The sequence below is a fragment of the Diabrotica undecimpunctata genome, chromosome 4, assembly GCF_040954645.1.
Source record: "Diabrotica undecimpunctata isolate CICGRU chromosome 4, icDiaUnde3, whole genome shotgun sequence".
In the NCBI taxonomy this organism is placed as follows: Eukaryota; Metazoa; Arthropoda; class Insecta; order Coleoptera; family Chrysomelidae; genus Diabrotica; species Diabrotica undecimpunctata.
Window position 1 is genome coordinate 162,276,968 of NC_092806.1, and position 16,424 is coordinate 162,293,391.

The window sequence follows — 16,424 nt, forward strand, 5'->3', positions numbered from 1 at the left end:
CACCACTATTAATTTAAAATCTTTTGTGAAAAGGAACCTCAAATAAATATAGTTATCAATGATGCTAAGGTATAATGGAGCTTTCTAATGAACCAACGCTGACCATATGAAATTATATGGCTCCCAACAAAAACAACTCAAAAATTGACAAAACAAAAATCACTTGGTACACCGCAATGTCTTTGATTATACAATAAATCACATAGATATTTTCTCAAATAGAAAAAATTTAACCATTTGTTGAGTATTGCGAAGAAATCGGATCTGTAACGGCTTCTAGATTAAGGGAGACTGATTGTTTACCTGAATTATCTCGAATATTACTAAATCCGTATTAAAACCGGATTCTGTTATGCAAAAATCAGTCTGTATTTTAGAATTAAGTAAATCAATTGTACAAATAAATAAAAGGATATATAAATCAAAGAACTAGTGATTCTACTGGGTCTTTTCTACACTTTATTTAATATAAATAAATTGTAGAACAAGAACTTTGACGTTAGTTATTATTTTAAATCGAATTATTACTTAGAAAAGCTTTTGAACTATACACGGGATGTCCTAAAGAGTCTAAAATATAATATATGGACGACGATATAGTGAGAAAATTGTTTTAGGGGCTGAACATACAAACCATTTTGTCTCTTTAGGTATTTCATGATCAACAGCAGCATTGATGGTGTACCGTTTTGTGGTCGCAGGATGTTTCCCCTTGAATTTTTTAGAAAAATAAAAGATAACAATCATAGTTTTTATAAATAATTTATTGCATACTTTTACACATTTAGATATTCCACAAATATTCCTTTTAAATACAATTCGAGACATTTACTCAAAAAATAATGTTAAAAAAAATAACAAATATATATATATAAAATAGATCTAATCACATTTGAAGTAGTTCTAGTAGATTCTAGTGTGTCTTTTACTTTATTCCTAATCCTGTTTGTTACTATCTGTGTCATCAGTCTGCTACAAGATAAAAAAAAACTTTACAATTTGCGCGTGCGTCAACATGAAGTGTTTTATAATTCGCCCCAAGGTTAATAAAAGACAGATTGCATGGTAACTCTGACATTGACATAATGAAATATGTCAGCGTGATGTCACCCAGGGGGTCAATTTTACGAATTGCTTGAAAAACTATTGAACAGAATAGGATAAGTGGTCTGGAGAATATATTTTGTAGTTAAATATCGTTAGTGTTTTAGTTTATGTTTATATCTTGAGATATAATGTGTCTATAGATATCATTGAGTGTTTTTTAGTATATAACCTTACTCTTATACAAGAGTTAAGTTACATTTTGTGTTAAGTACCTACTTACTGGATTTTATTTCTGATGTATTATATAGTAAAGGTAACATTGGGGTTAATGCAGGCAAATGTGATAACATAAATTAGTTCAAATTTTTTTATTGATTCAGATGACTGGTGGAAATATTGGCAGTATACCAATTTGCAAAAATAATTCAAAAAAGTCCAAAGAGAATGGAAGGAATTTAATGCTTTTTACATTTCCAAAAAATGTAAAAATTCAAAAGCGTTAATAAAATAGTTTGTAGTATACACTTTCGCATGGAAGATTATAAGGATGCTTTAAAAGCTAAACATTAGGCTAAATTGAATTTTAGGGCAATGAACATGAACATAACCTTGGCATCGAATTATATGTTTGTTCGTCACAGTGTTGCCATATTTTTTTTTGTATAAAGTATAGGAGTTTTTAAAATAGAAAGACACTTTGACGAAATTATATATAATGTTTTAAAAAACTTATACAGAAGTAAAATACTTCACATTTGTATTTAGATATATACCTAAATACAAATGTGAAGTGTTTTACCTCACATTTTTCAATGTAAGAACATTTTCAAATTTTTTGAATTGTTTATTGTTTTTTCTGTGTTGAAAAATTTGAGTGTCCGGTTAATTTTGCACCATAGTGTATATATATTAAAATTATTTTCAAACTAACATCGGGACGAATCAGAACAGACCGAATAAATGAAATTAAGCAGTAACAAAATGAATCCATGAAACGAATGATCAGAAAATAAGGTTAAAAAGAGGTCAGAATAAGAAAACTGTAAGTTTTCAATACCATTTGGTAAATTTATAACTACTACTCATTTTCTACAAATTTCAAATAAAATTTCACTTCTGAAAGTTTAATAAGTTAAAATCTCTTCTAATATTGTATACCTGTCAAAATGCAGTAACAGAGTATAACAAAACTTTATATATCTGCTAAAAGGTGGCGCCACCGGTAAGTATAACAATAAATTTGAATATTTTATTATAATATAAACAAGCTGTTTAAAATTGTATTCATAACAGTTAAATACATTACTTAATAAACTTATAAAGAAGTAAAAATCTTCAAAACTTGTATATTTGTATAAAAACGTTTAATTTAAAACTTGTTAAAAGTGTCGTCCAAAATTTATAGATGCATAAAGTTTTCCGATCTAGCTCAGATCATCCTCAGTGCCTTCTTTTGGTACTTGAAGCTAACACTAAAATTGATGTCTCCACTGCAATTTTAAATTAAATGTTTTTATACCAATATACAAATTTTGAAGATTTAATATTCTTATAGATATATATTTGAAGATAATCTCGTTATTTTATTATAAAATAAATAAATATTAAACTCAAATTAATTTGTTAAAAAAAAAGAAATAACTCTGGCACTATCTGTAGAAATCTAAAAAAATCTATTGTCCGTGTTAACTTGGCAATTATAAAATATAATATATTTGGCACTATTTGAACTACTTTGGCGTGAACATATTCACGAAATAGACGTCCTCTATGGTTGGAGACAAAACAAATGGGTGTCAAAATTGAAAAAAATATATATTTACGTGTTACTTACCTCTCTGTTCAATAATTGGGAGCTTAATCTCTGACTCATCACGCGATACTGTAGTTTCACCCTTTCGTGAAATTTTGAAGGTATCACCGAAATCGTTGTTACAGTGTTGCCAACAAAAAGGATTAAAAACATTAAACTTAATACAGGTACCTAAAAAAATCAATGTCACCATTAATAAAATTGAAACCAAACAGAATTTATTAAAACTCTGAATGAGGAATATATATGGCGTTAAAGAAAATAGTAACAAAAAAAAATGTAAAAAGTGAACAAAAAACGCCTTAGTTACATAATATATAAAAATGAAACTATTTTAAGATTTATAGTAAGTTAATGATTTGCTCGCCTTAAAATTGCGATAATTTTTCGTTTTTGATTTTCTAAGTGAGCAGAATGAATCGTAAATAAATGGATTAAATCTTTTGTTCTAGGAAACTAGGGGCAGAAAGTTCTGAGTTGATTATAACGCAGTCTAAGTGACTTTAACTCTACATTCTCTAAAATCTACATTCAAATAGCGAAATACTTGGATCAGTATGTGATAATTTCTAATTTTTCATTTTCCAAGTGTACAGGATGAGTCAAAACTAATGGATGGCATTGTGACATGATTTAAGAGACATTGGAGCATTTTAAAAGGTTGTTATATCATCCAAAATTCGTCTGGTTTACCTGGTGTAGTCACCGCCTCATCTCTAAAGCATTATTTGTCAATTTTGCTCAGAAACTAAAAGCAGAAGCTTCTGAATTGTTAATAACGTAGTTTAACTAACTTCCACTCGAAAATAAACATTTAAATAGCGAAGTACCATGATGAGTTCGTGACAGTTTCTAATCTTTCATTGTTCCAAGCGTACAGGATGAGTCATAAGTAATGGGCTCAATTGTACCATACTTTAAGATATTGGACCCTTTTAAAAGATTGTTATGTCATCTAGAATTCGTGAGGTGGTTGATCTAGTGTAATCACCGCCTTACCTCTAAAGCACCAAGTGCTCATTTTGCTCAGAAACTAGGAGCAGAAGGTTCGGAGTTGATTATAACGTAGTCTAACTGATTTCCACTCGAAAATAAACATTCAACTAGCGAAGTACTTTGATAAGTTTGCAATGATTTCTGTTTTTTTTTCAAGTGTACAGGGTGACTCATAAATAATGGGTTCAATTGCATCAGGCTTTAAGAGATACTGGAGCCTTTTAAGAGATTGTTGTGTCTTCCAGAATTCGTGTGATTGATCTAGTGTAGTCACCGCCTCATCTCGTAAAGCACCAAGCGCTCATTTTGCTCAGAAACTAGGAGTAGAATGTTCTGAGTTGATTATACCGTAGTCTAACTGATTTCCACTCGAAAATAAACATTCAAATAGCGAACTACCTAGATTAGTTCGTGATTTCTTTTTTATTTTCCAAGTGTACAGGGTGAGTCATAAGTAATAGGTTCAATTATAACATGATATAAGGAGTATTATGATACTTTTAAGAGTTTTTCGTACCATCTACAACTTCCTTGTTTGATCTGGCATAGTCACTGTGGCATTACAGCAGAATCTTCTCGGTCGATTACAGCTCAAAAATCCACATCCAAATAGTGTATCAGCATTTAGATTTGGTGAAGACATTTAATTTGAACAATTTGTTAGTCGAAATACTCCAAACGCAACATACAACCCATTATAAGTTTTAATTACCGATGACCACGAACCAAAAATTAAAATGATGTATAGTTTACTGTGATACGCCGCGCGGTGTTGCCAGCTGCTCCAGTTGTAGTTAAAATAAAGACAAATTGGAAACATTAAAAATATACTCACATGCCATGTAGTGACCATACTGTAACTCAAAACGTACAAGGTGTAAGCGTTGTAAAACTGGAAACAATAACCTATGAATAAAAATGGTAACAGAAAGCTCAGTCCCCTCCACATCCACGAATGGAAACCTTCTATCGTAATGTCCATGTTGTGCCTCTCACCCAAGGCTTTGAGTCGGTAGAGGACGCCTCTTTGGTAGCGGAACTGAAGGTATTGAACCAGACCTTAAAATGGAAAAATGACAATACCACATCTTTTTATGTACTGTTCTTTAAAATGTATAAAATAATTTCTTATAGATCCATAGAGATAAAACATCTGTGAGAGAGAATGTAAATCACTACGAATCGATTCATGAATCATCACCAACAATTCCATTGTATTCTAAATGATAGCAACTATTATTGTATGAATATTCTCAGTGATAATCTGTCTATAATTTTTACTATTTTCCATTGTATAAGCTGCATGTTTGTTTTGAATTATACAAATATTTTTTCATAGCTATTTAAATTTAATATGACAAATGTTTGAGAACGATCATTATAATACATCCCTATGAATCAATAAAATATTATTTTATAGTTTTTAGTCCGCTTTACAAACGTGTTTTTAAAAATATTTTTGATTTAAAGCATCTGATAAAATCTTACGCAAAGATCACTGTTACTTCTCACTTTAAATGTTTTAATTTCATTTAAACTGGAACTAAAAATCCTGAATTTTGAGTTTTAGGGAAATTTTAAGGAATTCGAAGTATGAACTTCTAATAACAGTGTTCATATTTGCCAGATTCAGGTTCATGCCACTTTCATATATTCCTAAATGTACATAAATTGAGAAGGAAAAGTGTTTTGAGTCCAATGCAGATGTGAAAGCATCATCACATATACAGAAACGATTGTTACAGTATAAAATTGTAAAATAAATACATTTCTTAATAAAAAAGTAACTTTTTACTACTAACCCACAAAAATATCCTGTTACCCCCGTAGCATTCAATATTCCGAAATATTGATTTCGAAAGTGCTTCAAGTCGATATTAAAAATAAAAAATTTAAAATAAATTAATTAATAGTAATTATATCAACACTAAATATATGTTCAGTTTTTTTGATAATGAAAATCACACCACAGACTGTGCTAACTCATTAAGGTGCATGTTAAATTTCTTCACGGAGGAAAAAAGGTGTAAGGTCAAACTTTCGCAATATTTGCGATAGGATTAAAATTTACAATCAAAGAAAATTAATCAGAACAACTTTGCAATTGTTTTTTAATCGATATTCCGCGTTTTTTACTACGTGGTTGCACAGTAGCCTCATTATATGTTCTTACAGGGTAATCCTGATAATTTTACAAGCAAATACTAACATTCTAATTTCTTTATAAAGTAAAGATTAGTTTTACTAACTAAATGGTAGATTTGAAACACATGCATCTGAGTACAAATTAAGTTTGTAGATCACACAATTATGATATGTTAACAACTCAAAGTAAACCATATCTGAGTAATATAACAAAGCTAAGTTTAATCGCAACTTTCAGGAACCAGGAAACCAGCACTGTTATTTTACTTCCATACATCTGAGCAATATTGTCAGTTAAATAAAGCTGGAAGAAACCTTGGGGCTCCCCGAAAAACGTGAAAACTCTAAATGGACATTATGGAAGTAAGTGGAATGTGGTGGCATTCTGAGTAATTCATCTGTTTATTTTTTAATAAAGAAGTTCTTACAAAACCATCTGTTCCAATCAGTTTTATAAGAAAAACTTTATAGCGAAGCTCCTACCTTCAAAAACACTGACAAATTAAAAGTATTTCCCAATAAAATTCAAACAACAACAAATTATATAAACAAAAACAAGGTTTTCATGCCATTAGCAATAAATAATTGTGTACTTACTTATATAGATATTGAAAACCATGAATTGATTCCGGAATAGGGACCAAGTGTCATTGTCTGGCCAGATGAGCAGTATTCCAGCAGCTACTGTTGATAAAAAGTGATGTAACCTCCACCAACCTTTTATTCGAGAACCATTAACCTATAATACGTACATCATGAGAAATTAGTGAATTTAGACCAAGGACTTGAGTTTTATTGCTGGATATCATTTATAACTATGATTGTAATGAGTGAATAATCTTGTTAAGGTTTTTATCAATGTGTGTCTCAACCATACATGGAAAAACCACATTTTAATTAAGATTTAGTCAGTGAACTCGAAAAAGATTGATTATAAGGAAAAACTAATGAAACAATAAATAAAATTGAATCTTTTCTTTCGATAGTTTTCAAGATAAATAACAGAATTTTGGGAAAAATACGACTTTCGTCTTTTTTACAGTTGTAAAAAAGTATGGACACAAAAAATGTATTGACAATATCATATTTTTTGTTTTTGAACTAATCTATCTACAATCCTGAATGAATGAATACTAATATTTGTATGTAATTATGTGGCTAAAGGTTCTAAACCAAGGCTAACATAAAAAAAACTAATCTATCTATATAAAAGGCTAGGACAAATCATGCTGTTTGTCCGGCAGGGTAACTACGCCACCTAGGAAAGAAATCTAATATTTTGTTTTTGAAACAATACATTTATTTAATAATATTAATTACATAATATAATAATATGATTAGTTTTATAACATTGCCAAAAATATTGGTTGCTGTAATTTTAATAATATTTAATAAACAAAATAATTTAAAGCTTTATGTTACTTTAGATTTAAACACCAAGCGCCACCTAGGAAAGAAATTTGACAACTACCAACTGATATGAATAAACTTATCTGATGGATAATGTAAAATATTTATTTGCCAAATAAAGTACCGAATAAAAAGTTATCTGGAAGTTAAATTATGTTTATTGTAGTCTGTTATTATTTTGTAGGTTATCACGAAATTAAAAATATAACCTAAATATTGTGTTTTATTGTGGGTGAGAGACATGGATTCGATATTAGAAGAGAATATTATGATTAATGTTTATAAACGAGAATATAATATCTTCACAGAAAGTGCTCGAATAAAATTATATACGAAAAACATAAGCAAATTGGTTCTTTATTATCAAAACACATAGAAAATGTGTACAGTAATGTCGCAGCCAATTTGGAGTGTTTAATATAATATTATATCTTACCTTAAGTATACTTTCTCTAATCGTGAGTGTGCAGTAATACCAAACTAACAAAAATATGTAACTTAGTTCTAAAGGTCGAAATCTGACGATAAAATTCAGTGCTGCCATTACTATTCCAATTATACTCAAAATTAACTTGAACTTTTCATATTCATCTTTATATTTAAACCTAAAATGAAAATAGTATTCATACAAATAGATATTACCATAAAAAACTGCACTGTTATGGTCCTCTTTGACATTTTTAGTGTATTTAGTCTTAAAAAAAGTATAATTACTAATATTTGTTACTTACTTTTCATCCCTATCTAGTATAGAAACATTAACATTGCCTAAAATAATTTTTAAATAAGTTCCATTTTGTTTTGGTAAAGTTTGTTCAATGTCATAGAGTTGTGCTTTTCTTTTCATTATATTAGATTTCAATTCGGCAATTTTAGCCACATCCTCTGTCTTTTTTAAACTGAAACAAACAACAAAGATCATCAATAATTTAGCAATAAAATAATGCAAATACTCACTCTCTGAGAGATTTGGTAAGAACTCCAATCCTGTATCTTTGATGTGCAATGTGGTTAAGACATTTTTTTTGAATACTTGTTAATTCATTCAATTGTTGAAGATATGCTTTGTTATCTACCTAAAAGTGAGAAAATGTATAAACATTTGTTTTACTTTAACAAAATTCATATTACAGTAAAAATATCTTCACAATCTTCATTTTTGACTGTTTTAACACATATGTCTTCTGAAATATTTCTTTTACACTATTTTGGAAATTTTTTAAGATTGTCTAGCCAATTTGTACATGATTTGTGATTATTCCAGAACTTTTTATCCATCTTCGTTTTTTCTTACATTATTTCATGTATTTATTTTTACAAACTCATAATCAGCTCAGTCTTCAGTATCTCATTGAATCAGTTTTTGAGGTCCATAGCACAATACTATAAAAATATATTGGTTGAAAATTTTCCTTTTGTAGAATACTCATATTTCTTTTAAAACTACCTTCTAACTCAGTAATTTATCTGTTAATCTGTTTTCCTCTAGTGTTATTTTAGTTGTTTCTTGTACATATATGTCAAAAATTAACCTTGCAAACAAATAATTCACTCGATACTGATTAAAGGCTTTCCATTCTTTCATTGTGCAGTAAAAATTAATTTAATTAATGCTAAAATGTACAGATCACTGATTTTAAAACAAATAAGGAAATCCGGCACAAAACTTCAGCTCAAACTCCATTTTCAATGTCGAGTAATAAGTATATTAACTTTGAAACACTATTGAATAACAACACTTAGTATATATGTGTAATTACTAATTAGTACCAATATTTTAAAAGTCTCGTTGATAACACTGCATAAAAATGAATTTAACCTGTTACTAACCTCTAGCTGTTTAAAATCTGCTGCAAGTTCGTCCCACTCTTCAACAACTTGATCTAGCATTGTACAATAAATTACTTTAGTCTACCAAATATTTTTGCTATTAAATGCTATAATAATACGCATCTAACACTGTGTAAATTCAGAAAAAGTTTAAAATTTGTGTTCCAATATTTCAACTTTTACCCTTCAACTATACGTTTCTTTACATTAATGGTTTCATTGACACTGACAGTAATTATGGGTTAATAAATGAGTAATGACATTGACGAAACGTTGCCAGTCATTGGGCGGGGTTGCTATATGTTAAAAAACATTTTACAGTATTTAGTATAATACGTCTAAAAGTATCTCATATATTTTAAAAACAAGCTTAAAATACCAAATTTTAGCTCTCGTTAAAGCTTATTTAAAAGATAAATGATGTTGGTTGTTATAGTACCGTATATAGGCAACCAGTAATCCTACAATGCCGATAATGAAATCTTTTCTATCTATAATTTTGTGCATTTTGATACACTTTTGAATTTTGAATATTATTCAAATATATTTTAATTTTTTTTAGGTATTTTTCTTATCACTGCAATGAGAAATATAATTGTGTCATTAATTACGACAGTTGTTTTCCTGTCCAAAAAGGCATCTACCTATAACCTTCTTGACACGAATATTTATAATTATATATATATATTTAGTACATAAGCCATAACTCCGATAAAACAGAAAATTGTTGGTTTAGGCTAAGACAATTAAATTAAAAGTAAAAGATGAATTTTATTTTTCCCCAAATTACACTGTTTTTACCGTACCTCACTTTTGGCAACCGCTAGATTCAAAACTCAAAACGAAAGGCAAGCTGTGACATTCTGCGCATATGCAGTTGTTTGAAAATTTAGAGACAAAAAATTGTTTGTGCAAGAAAAGGGTTTACTTGTTTTTTTTTAGAACGTTTGAAGTTTATAATAACTTACATGAACTGATTTGTGGTGAGCGAAAAGAAATGGAAAATCTGTGATATGGTAAGGGTACAATTTTGTATAAATTAGACATAAGTTTAGCAATGATTGTAGTAACGCTTAAACACTGTAGTGCAAAATTTAAACAATACAGAAAGACGCCGACTTGTCACTCAATATCTATGGATTCGTAGTTTATAATATTTTTTATTAGGTTTCTTTATTACTATTTAATATCCAATTTTGTGTTTTTTGGGTATTTTTTTTTTCGTTTGAACACGGAAGTAAATTTCTTAAAGGATTACACTCAAATATCTGTTTTACCCTTGTAAATTTGGCATTCTAACATAATTCCCAAATCAAGCATTCTGTATTTCGGTATATTGAGTTATATTTTCTGCTTTTGCTCACTTATAACATCACCCAATTGTTCTCAAATGCAAAATGCATTCATAAAAACAACAAATAGAAAGATTGTGTTTGAATCTGCATACTGCTATTTTAATTTCTTTGTGTATTTGTGAGTTTCTTCGCGATTTCTATTGATAGCGTCCATATTTAAACAGCAAAAAGATTTAATAATTTTAATTCTTTTTTTCAGTGACTCTTCCGATAAATATGATGTTCAGTAACGTCGTAATATTGGTTGAAAGTCATATAATGTAAGTGGTCGCCATCGGTAATATATAATATTCGGTGTGACGGGAAAAATTGGTTCCAATCGAGAAGGAAATGGTTCAGAAAGAGAATAAAATATTAATAATCAGGTGAGTTAAGTTTATCTTCATATACATGACAATACTATATCTTTTGTTATAATTTATTAAGGAGTTTGTTTTTGTTTCAGGTAAGTCAGAAAATTTCAAGTTTTTCTAAACTTTGGTAGAACAGAATTTACGATATCTAGTGGCAATTTAGGGAGCAAATCATCAAAAGATATGTAAGTAATTTTGTTTCATGTTTGTATTATTATAATTTATAATATACTAGTAAATTTGCCTGTCATCATGCAACGGGGGATCCAATCAATCGAATCTACAATCACAGCGCTTATTTTTTTCGGTCTTTCTCCTATTTAAGGCTAGGATAACAAGAGAATAATATTTTAATCTTGTTGTACAACTTGCATAATAAATAAATCACTTTTGGAGAGTCGCTGAACTTTTTGCGTAAAATCTTCGTCGTCGTTATATGAAATACACCTACGTATAAAACCAGCGTTATTCTAGTTTGGCAATTTATTTGTTGGGAAAGCTTGAGTTATGTATTATATTTTTTACCGATCACCAAATTCGCAGCCAATTTTTTAGGATAAACAAAATTTTCAACAATATTAAAAATTACATTTTTATTCTTATTATTATATTATTTTATTCTTATACATATATCATTTTTATTATTTTATTATTTATAAAATAAAATGTACCCGTCTTTTCACGTCAAATTATGTTGCGGTTACTTATCTGTAAGATAAACGTAAAATTTATTGCGGAACACATCAATATTTAATTAATTGTCAAAGAAATCACAATAATGTTTTAATACCTTTTTTGATTATACAATTTCTGGTGACAGTAATAAATTAAATTATGTAAAGACAAATTTAATAACGAATAAAAAAGTAATACATGTTTAATGATTCTTATCAGGTTTTTCCTTAGTTCGCTCAAACATCTTTAACTTCAAAAAGTTTAGTAATGTCTTCGTTTAGCAATTCATCTTCAAAATTTTCTTAATTTTGACCTCTCGCTAGGTTATACTCGTATAATGTTACTGTAGATTAGAACGGTTGAATCTTTTCAACCTTACAGCCACTTCCTGTGGATCAAATAGTACCTAAACCTTGTCTTCCATACATATAATGTTGCATATCTGGTTCTAATATGAAATTCATTATAGAAATTGGATTGTTTAGTGGACTTCTTAAAAATGGCTTTACTTTATAATCAGAATCTGCTTGTAAGAATCTATTTCTATTATCTCCATTTAAACTTCTTATCAAGAATACAGAATTATTTATTCCTTCCTGGTAGGTACCTAGAAAAACATATTCAAGAAGGATCACGAAATTGTCAGACTTTAAAATCAATATTCCATATATCGCTACTCCAATACAAAAGAGCCACAAACAAACAAAATCACAGTTTTGACAGGGGAGCTATGCAAAGTTTTGAGTTTTTATTTTTGGTTCATTTCTCTTTTATTTTATATCATTTATATGCAAGTTAAATATTGTTAGAAAGGTAAATTTAAACTGTATTTGATATTGTATTCAGATACAACGTAAGTATTTTCCTGAAAGTGATATTAGCATATTATGTGTCTCTTTTGTATAAAAAATATTTTTAATGTCATTATAAGTATTTAAAATAAAAGGACACATAGCAAAAAAAACAAACATTTTAATCAATGTTTTTGTCATTAATTTATGTAGATTTTAGTACAATTATTACAAAAAAAAGATGACAATGTGAGGCTATAAAAATAACAAAAGTTAATTATAAAACTAAATAAGTATGAGTTTCGGAAACACAATAAAAGACTGTATTTTAAATTAAAACTAGTTATTCTCAAGTTACATAGATGGGTAGGTACTAATATCTTGTTAAAGGCAATTCAAAAATGAGCTATTATTTTTACTAATACAAGGTACAATTATAACTAGCTAATAAAAACTGTCACATTTTGGTCATAATTTGTAGGTACTTATTGAACATTATTAGTTAAATAAACAAGTAGAAACATTAAGAAATCGCGAAAAAAATGAATCAACCGTATATAAAAATCTGGCCGTAATTCTATTCTTGAACATCAGTCTTAAAGATTGGAAAACAATCCTTTATAATACTTTGATTAAATATGATAATTTTATGTATCAGGTTAAGAATATCCTGTTGCTTTGGTTGAGCAATTTTCAGCTTCTGAGAATATAGGCTCTTTGGTGTAATATCAGAATTACTAGAATTTTGTTGCCTTGTTTTTAATGTCATCACAGATTTGAACGCTTCATCTCGATAAGAAGTCTTATATGAAAATGTGTTAATTTTTTATTTTTCAATATTATCTTTATTTCACAGGATTTTAATCTGTCTCCATCTTCGTTAGTTGTGTAAGGTCCACAATCAAGTTGTTTGAGATCGAAGAAAATTTCATGTCAGTTCTTTCACTGAATAAGGTGGCCCTAATATCATTGCAGTTTTTATCGACTTACATTACGATTACGGATGCGATCGAAAGTCTTGGCCAGGTCTATAAAACATAGATATGCTGGCTTATTGTACTCGATAGCCTCTTCTATTTATTCTTTCTAGAGACTTCTATTAAACAGCTCTGTTAGTATTGGGATTGTTACTGTCGTCTGTCTTGTTTGTTTTCAAAAACTCGCAATTATACCGTCGTGTCCTGGAGTTTTATTATTTTTTGGTTTTTTTTATTTCGAATTCCTCTATACTTGATATTTCCCTTGATTCCACGTTTTTGGGAACTAAAAAAAACTAGAACAAAAACACTATCGAATACAGTTAGGCAACTCACATCTCTCCTCTTTAAAAAAATAAAGTACCTACATTCTAAAAAAAAAATCAAAACTGTGTTATTTTTCAATTATTTATACTTCGAAGTGTTGTATTTATTATTAATAATCTTAAACTTAGTAAATTAGTGTCTTACGAACAAATTTTCTGTTTCTCACAAAATATTCATTATTTTTATTTAACTTTATTGGATAACTTTTAGGTCTAGTTTTGTCAATATCCTGATGTTTGCTGCTCGTTTCCACATTTTGCCAAACTGAATAACTTATCTCATTTAGTTTCTCTCATAAACAGTTAACGTTTTCTATTGTTTTAATTTTTTATTCAAATCTTTTTCCATTACTTTGTCTTTGGTTGATTTAAAGGTTTAAAATCTGACAACGTTGACAATTTGTCATATGTCATTTTTCTATTACTGTCACTCCTCCACTACTGTCACTGTCACTGTCACTCAATTTTGGATTGATTGGGAGGTCACTGCTTAATTCAGTGCTTTTAAAATTAGCTAGAAAACCATTTTATTGAAACAATGTCTGGGGTTCGAGCAGTCACAAAATTAGCCACTACTCCAAGCCCTATTGGAAAGAAACACATAGAAATAGCACAACAATGGTAAGCTGTATTATCGTTATTTACATTTAGTTATATAACCATAACCTTTTTTTAAGGATCGGGTCTGCAGCAGCCTTTGGAGCCGTAGCAGGTGTTACACTATGTTATGCCACTGACTGGAGGGTTATCGTCGATTATATTCCTTATTACAACGGCAAATTCAAAGAACAATAATTTAGTGATTGTATACCATTAAGATGTTCCAGGGAGTTCAGTAATAGATAAATATTTATTGAAATAAATAAGTTCTTTAGTTATGTTTCATTATACGTTTTACTTATAAATCCTTTTATTTTGACTAATTTTTTTAATCTTAGTTTATTGCTTGGGCAATAGTTTTCTGAAGTTTAAGGAATATCACATTTGAGGAAATGTGAGTTGCATATATTTGGCTGAACTAATGATTTTAAGTGGTAGCAGATTGCAGGCTTTAAATATTGAATTATACAATATCATCTAAAACTGTTGATAAATATACTAAAGAATTTTTAAAATGCATATTTATGGTTGTGTAGAGTCGGCTGAATCCAAAGTACTTCTTATCAAATGGGTAAATTACGCCAAATTTAGGCAAGTTACAATTCATCTTAGCAATGTTGTCGAGTTTCAGTATTTCCTTGAACTAAAATGAAGTTAATTTTTTATTAATTTTAATTTTATTAGCAATCACAATAATTATCGCCTTTAAGATATCTCGTGGATCGTTTGTTGTTAAAAATTTCAGTAATTGTAGTGCTCTAGAATTATGCTTTCTAGATGTTCTGCAAAATGTTCAGCTTTTTGTTGATTAGGTACTTCTGGCCCAACTACAATTTGCTTTTCTTATTAAATGGCTATGCATGAGAGATTTAAGATTCTCAGTGGTTTTCGATAGCGAATAGTTAGTGGTTTTGTCACAAATCACTGTATCCTATTCTTTTGATTTTCTTGTTTTTGCATTGAATTATATAATTCTTCTTTATCAGACACATATCTGGTTTGTTTATTGTTTATTTTGTGCTCTGAATTTGGGTAGCTTTTTAATGTAAACCTTTTGGGACAGTATCCTTTGGTACATTTCTTAGTTACTTATATGATTTTCCCTACATCTTATACACTTCAATAACTTTCCACAATATGTAGTTCGTATTATATGCATAAGATAGACATTTTGACAGACTTGCGTAAATTAAAGCAAATGATATTTTAATAAACAATTCTGGTAACTCCCAACAAGTTAGGTGGAAACTTATTATTGGTAAGGTAAGTATATGAATTTAACGTTTCTCAGCTAACTCTTGTAAACCATTTGAAGTCTATGTCTATACCACAGAAAAATATTCCGCGTTTTAGTTTTTGGGCAGTGAACTTTAGTGATCTTAACTTAACTATTTCAGAAATGAAAAATTGTAACAGTAAATATCCTGATAGATTTAACACAAAAATTATTAAAACTATTAAAACGATAATTATCCAACCTTAACAACTTTTATAAATCAATCGATAATACTTACTAAAGTTTTTAAAACTGCAAAGGTAATATCTCTGTTTAAGAATAAAGGCTCTATTGATAATGGCAACAATTATCGACCCATAATTTTGTCGCATAACTCGTCAAAAGTTTATGAACGAATTTCAAAAAAATCATATTAATCTATATATTTTGAAACTAATAAACTGTTTGCCATAAACCAGTATTTTTTTTAAGCCCTTCTCTCTATTCGGATTGCCTCTCCTAATTCTCGCCATTCATCTCTCTTGTTTGTAAAACGTTTCCATATTGGGCCTGCAGATCTTTTAATATCGTCACTACAGTGCATTTGCGGTCTTCCTCGTGGTCGTTTGGCTTCATCTGGCCGCCAATTCCCGATTTCTTTATTCCATCGGCCATCCTTAAGACGTTCGTTATGTCCAGCCCATTTTTATTTCAGTTTAGCTGCCTATTCGACAGCATCTTTTACTTTTCTATTACGAATGTCTTCATTGGTTTTATGGTCTTTGAGTGAGATACCCAACATCTGTCGTTCCATAGCTCTTTGAGTTTTTTTGATCTTCTCCATGTTTATTTTAGTGAATGTCCAGGTTTGAGCTCCATATGTAAGTACA

At 29.1% G+C, this 16,424-nt stretch overlaps 1 protein-coding gene and 1 long non-coding RNA gene across 2 annotated transcripts; one reads left to right on the top strand and one right to left on the bottom strand.

Moving 5' to 3' along the window:
• Window positions 1–746: 746 nt before the first annotated feature.
• On the bottom strand, window positions 747–9,474 carry LOC140440389 (transmembrane protein 120 homolog). The gene is made up of 8 exons (XM_072530858.1): window positions 9,242–9,474; window positions 8,369–8,487; window positions 8,143–8,310; window positions 7,848–8,016; window positions 6,599–6,740; window positions 4,692–4,915; window positions 2,882–3,031; window positions 747–972 (listed from the first exon to the last, which is right to left on the bottom strand). Exons 1-8 carry the CDS (start codon window positions 9,299–9,301, stop codon window positions 937–939), a joined length of 1,068 nt encoding a protein of 355 aa, XP_072386959.1. The 5' UTR covers window positions 9,302–9,474; the 3' UTR covers window positions 747–936.
• A 3,241-nt stretch (window positions 9,475–12,715) lies between these two features.
• On the top strand, window positions 12,716–14,603 carry LOC140438554 (uncharacterized). Its single transcript, XR_011950561.1, has 2 exons — window positions 12,716–14,339; window positions 14,396–14,603. It is a non-coding gene; the product is annotated as an uncharacterized lncRNA (long non-coding RNA).
• The last annotated feature ends 1,821 nt before the right edge of the window (window positions 14,604–16,424 follow it).

What these genes read in the sequence shown, in the direction of transcription:
- LOC140440389 (XM_072530858.1), bottom strand. Translation starts at nt 9,301, where the DNA reads ATGCTAGATCAAGTTGTTGAAGAGTGGGACGAACTTGCAGCAGATTTT. An exon ending in CAGATTTTAAACAGCTAGAG is followed by an intron (nt 8,488 to 9,241) that starts GTTAGTAACAGG and finishes TCTCACTTTTAG; the next exon opens with GTAGATAACAAAGCATATCT. An exon ending in CTTACCAAATCTCTCAGAGA is followed by an intron (nt 8,311 to 8,368) that starts GTGAGTATTTGC and finishes TGTTTGTTTCAG; the next exon opens with TTTAAAAAAGACAGAGGATG.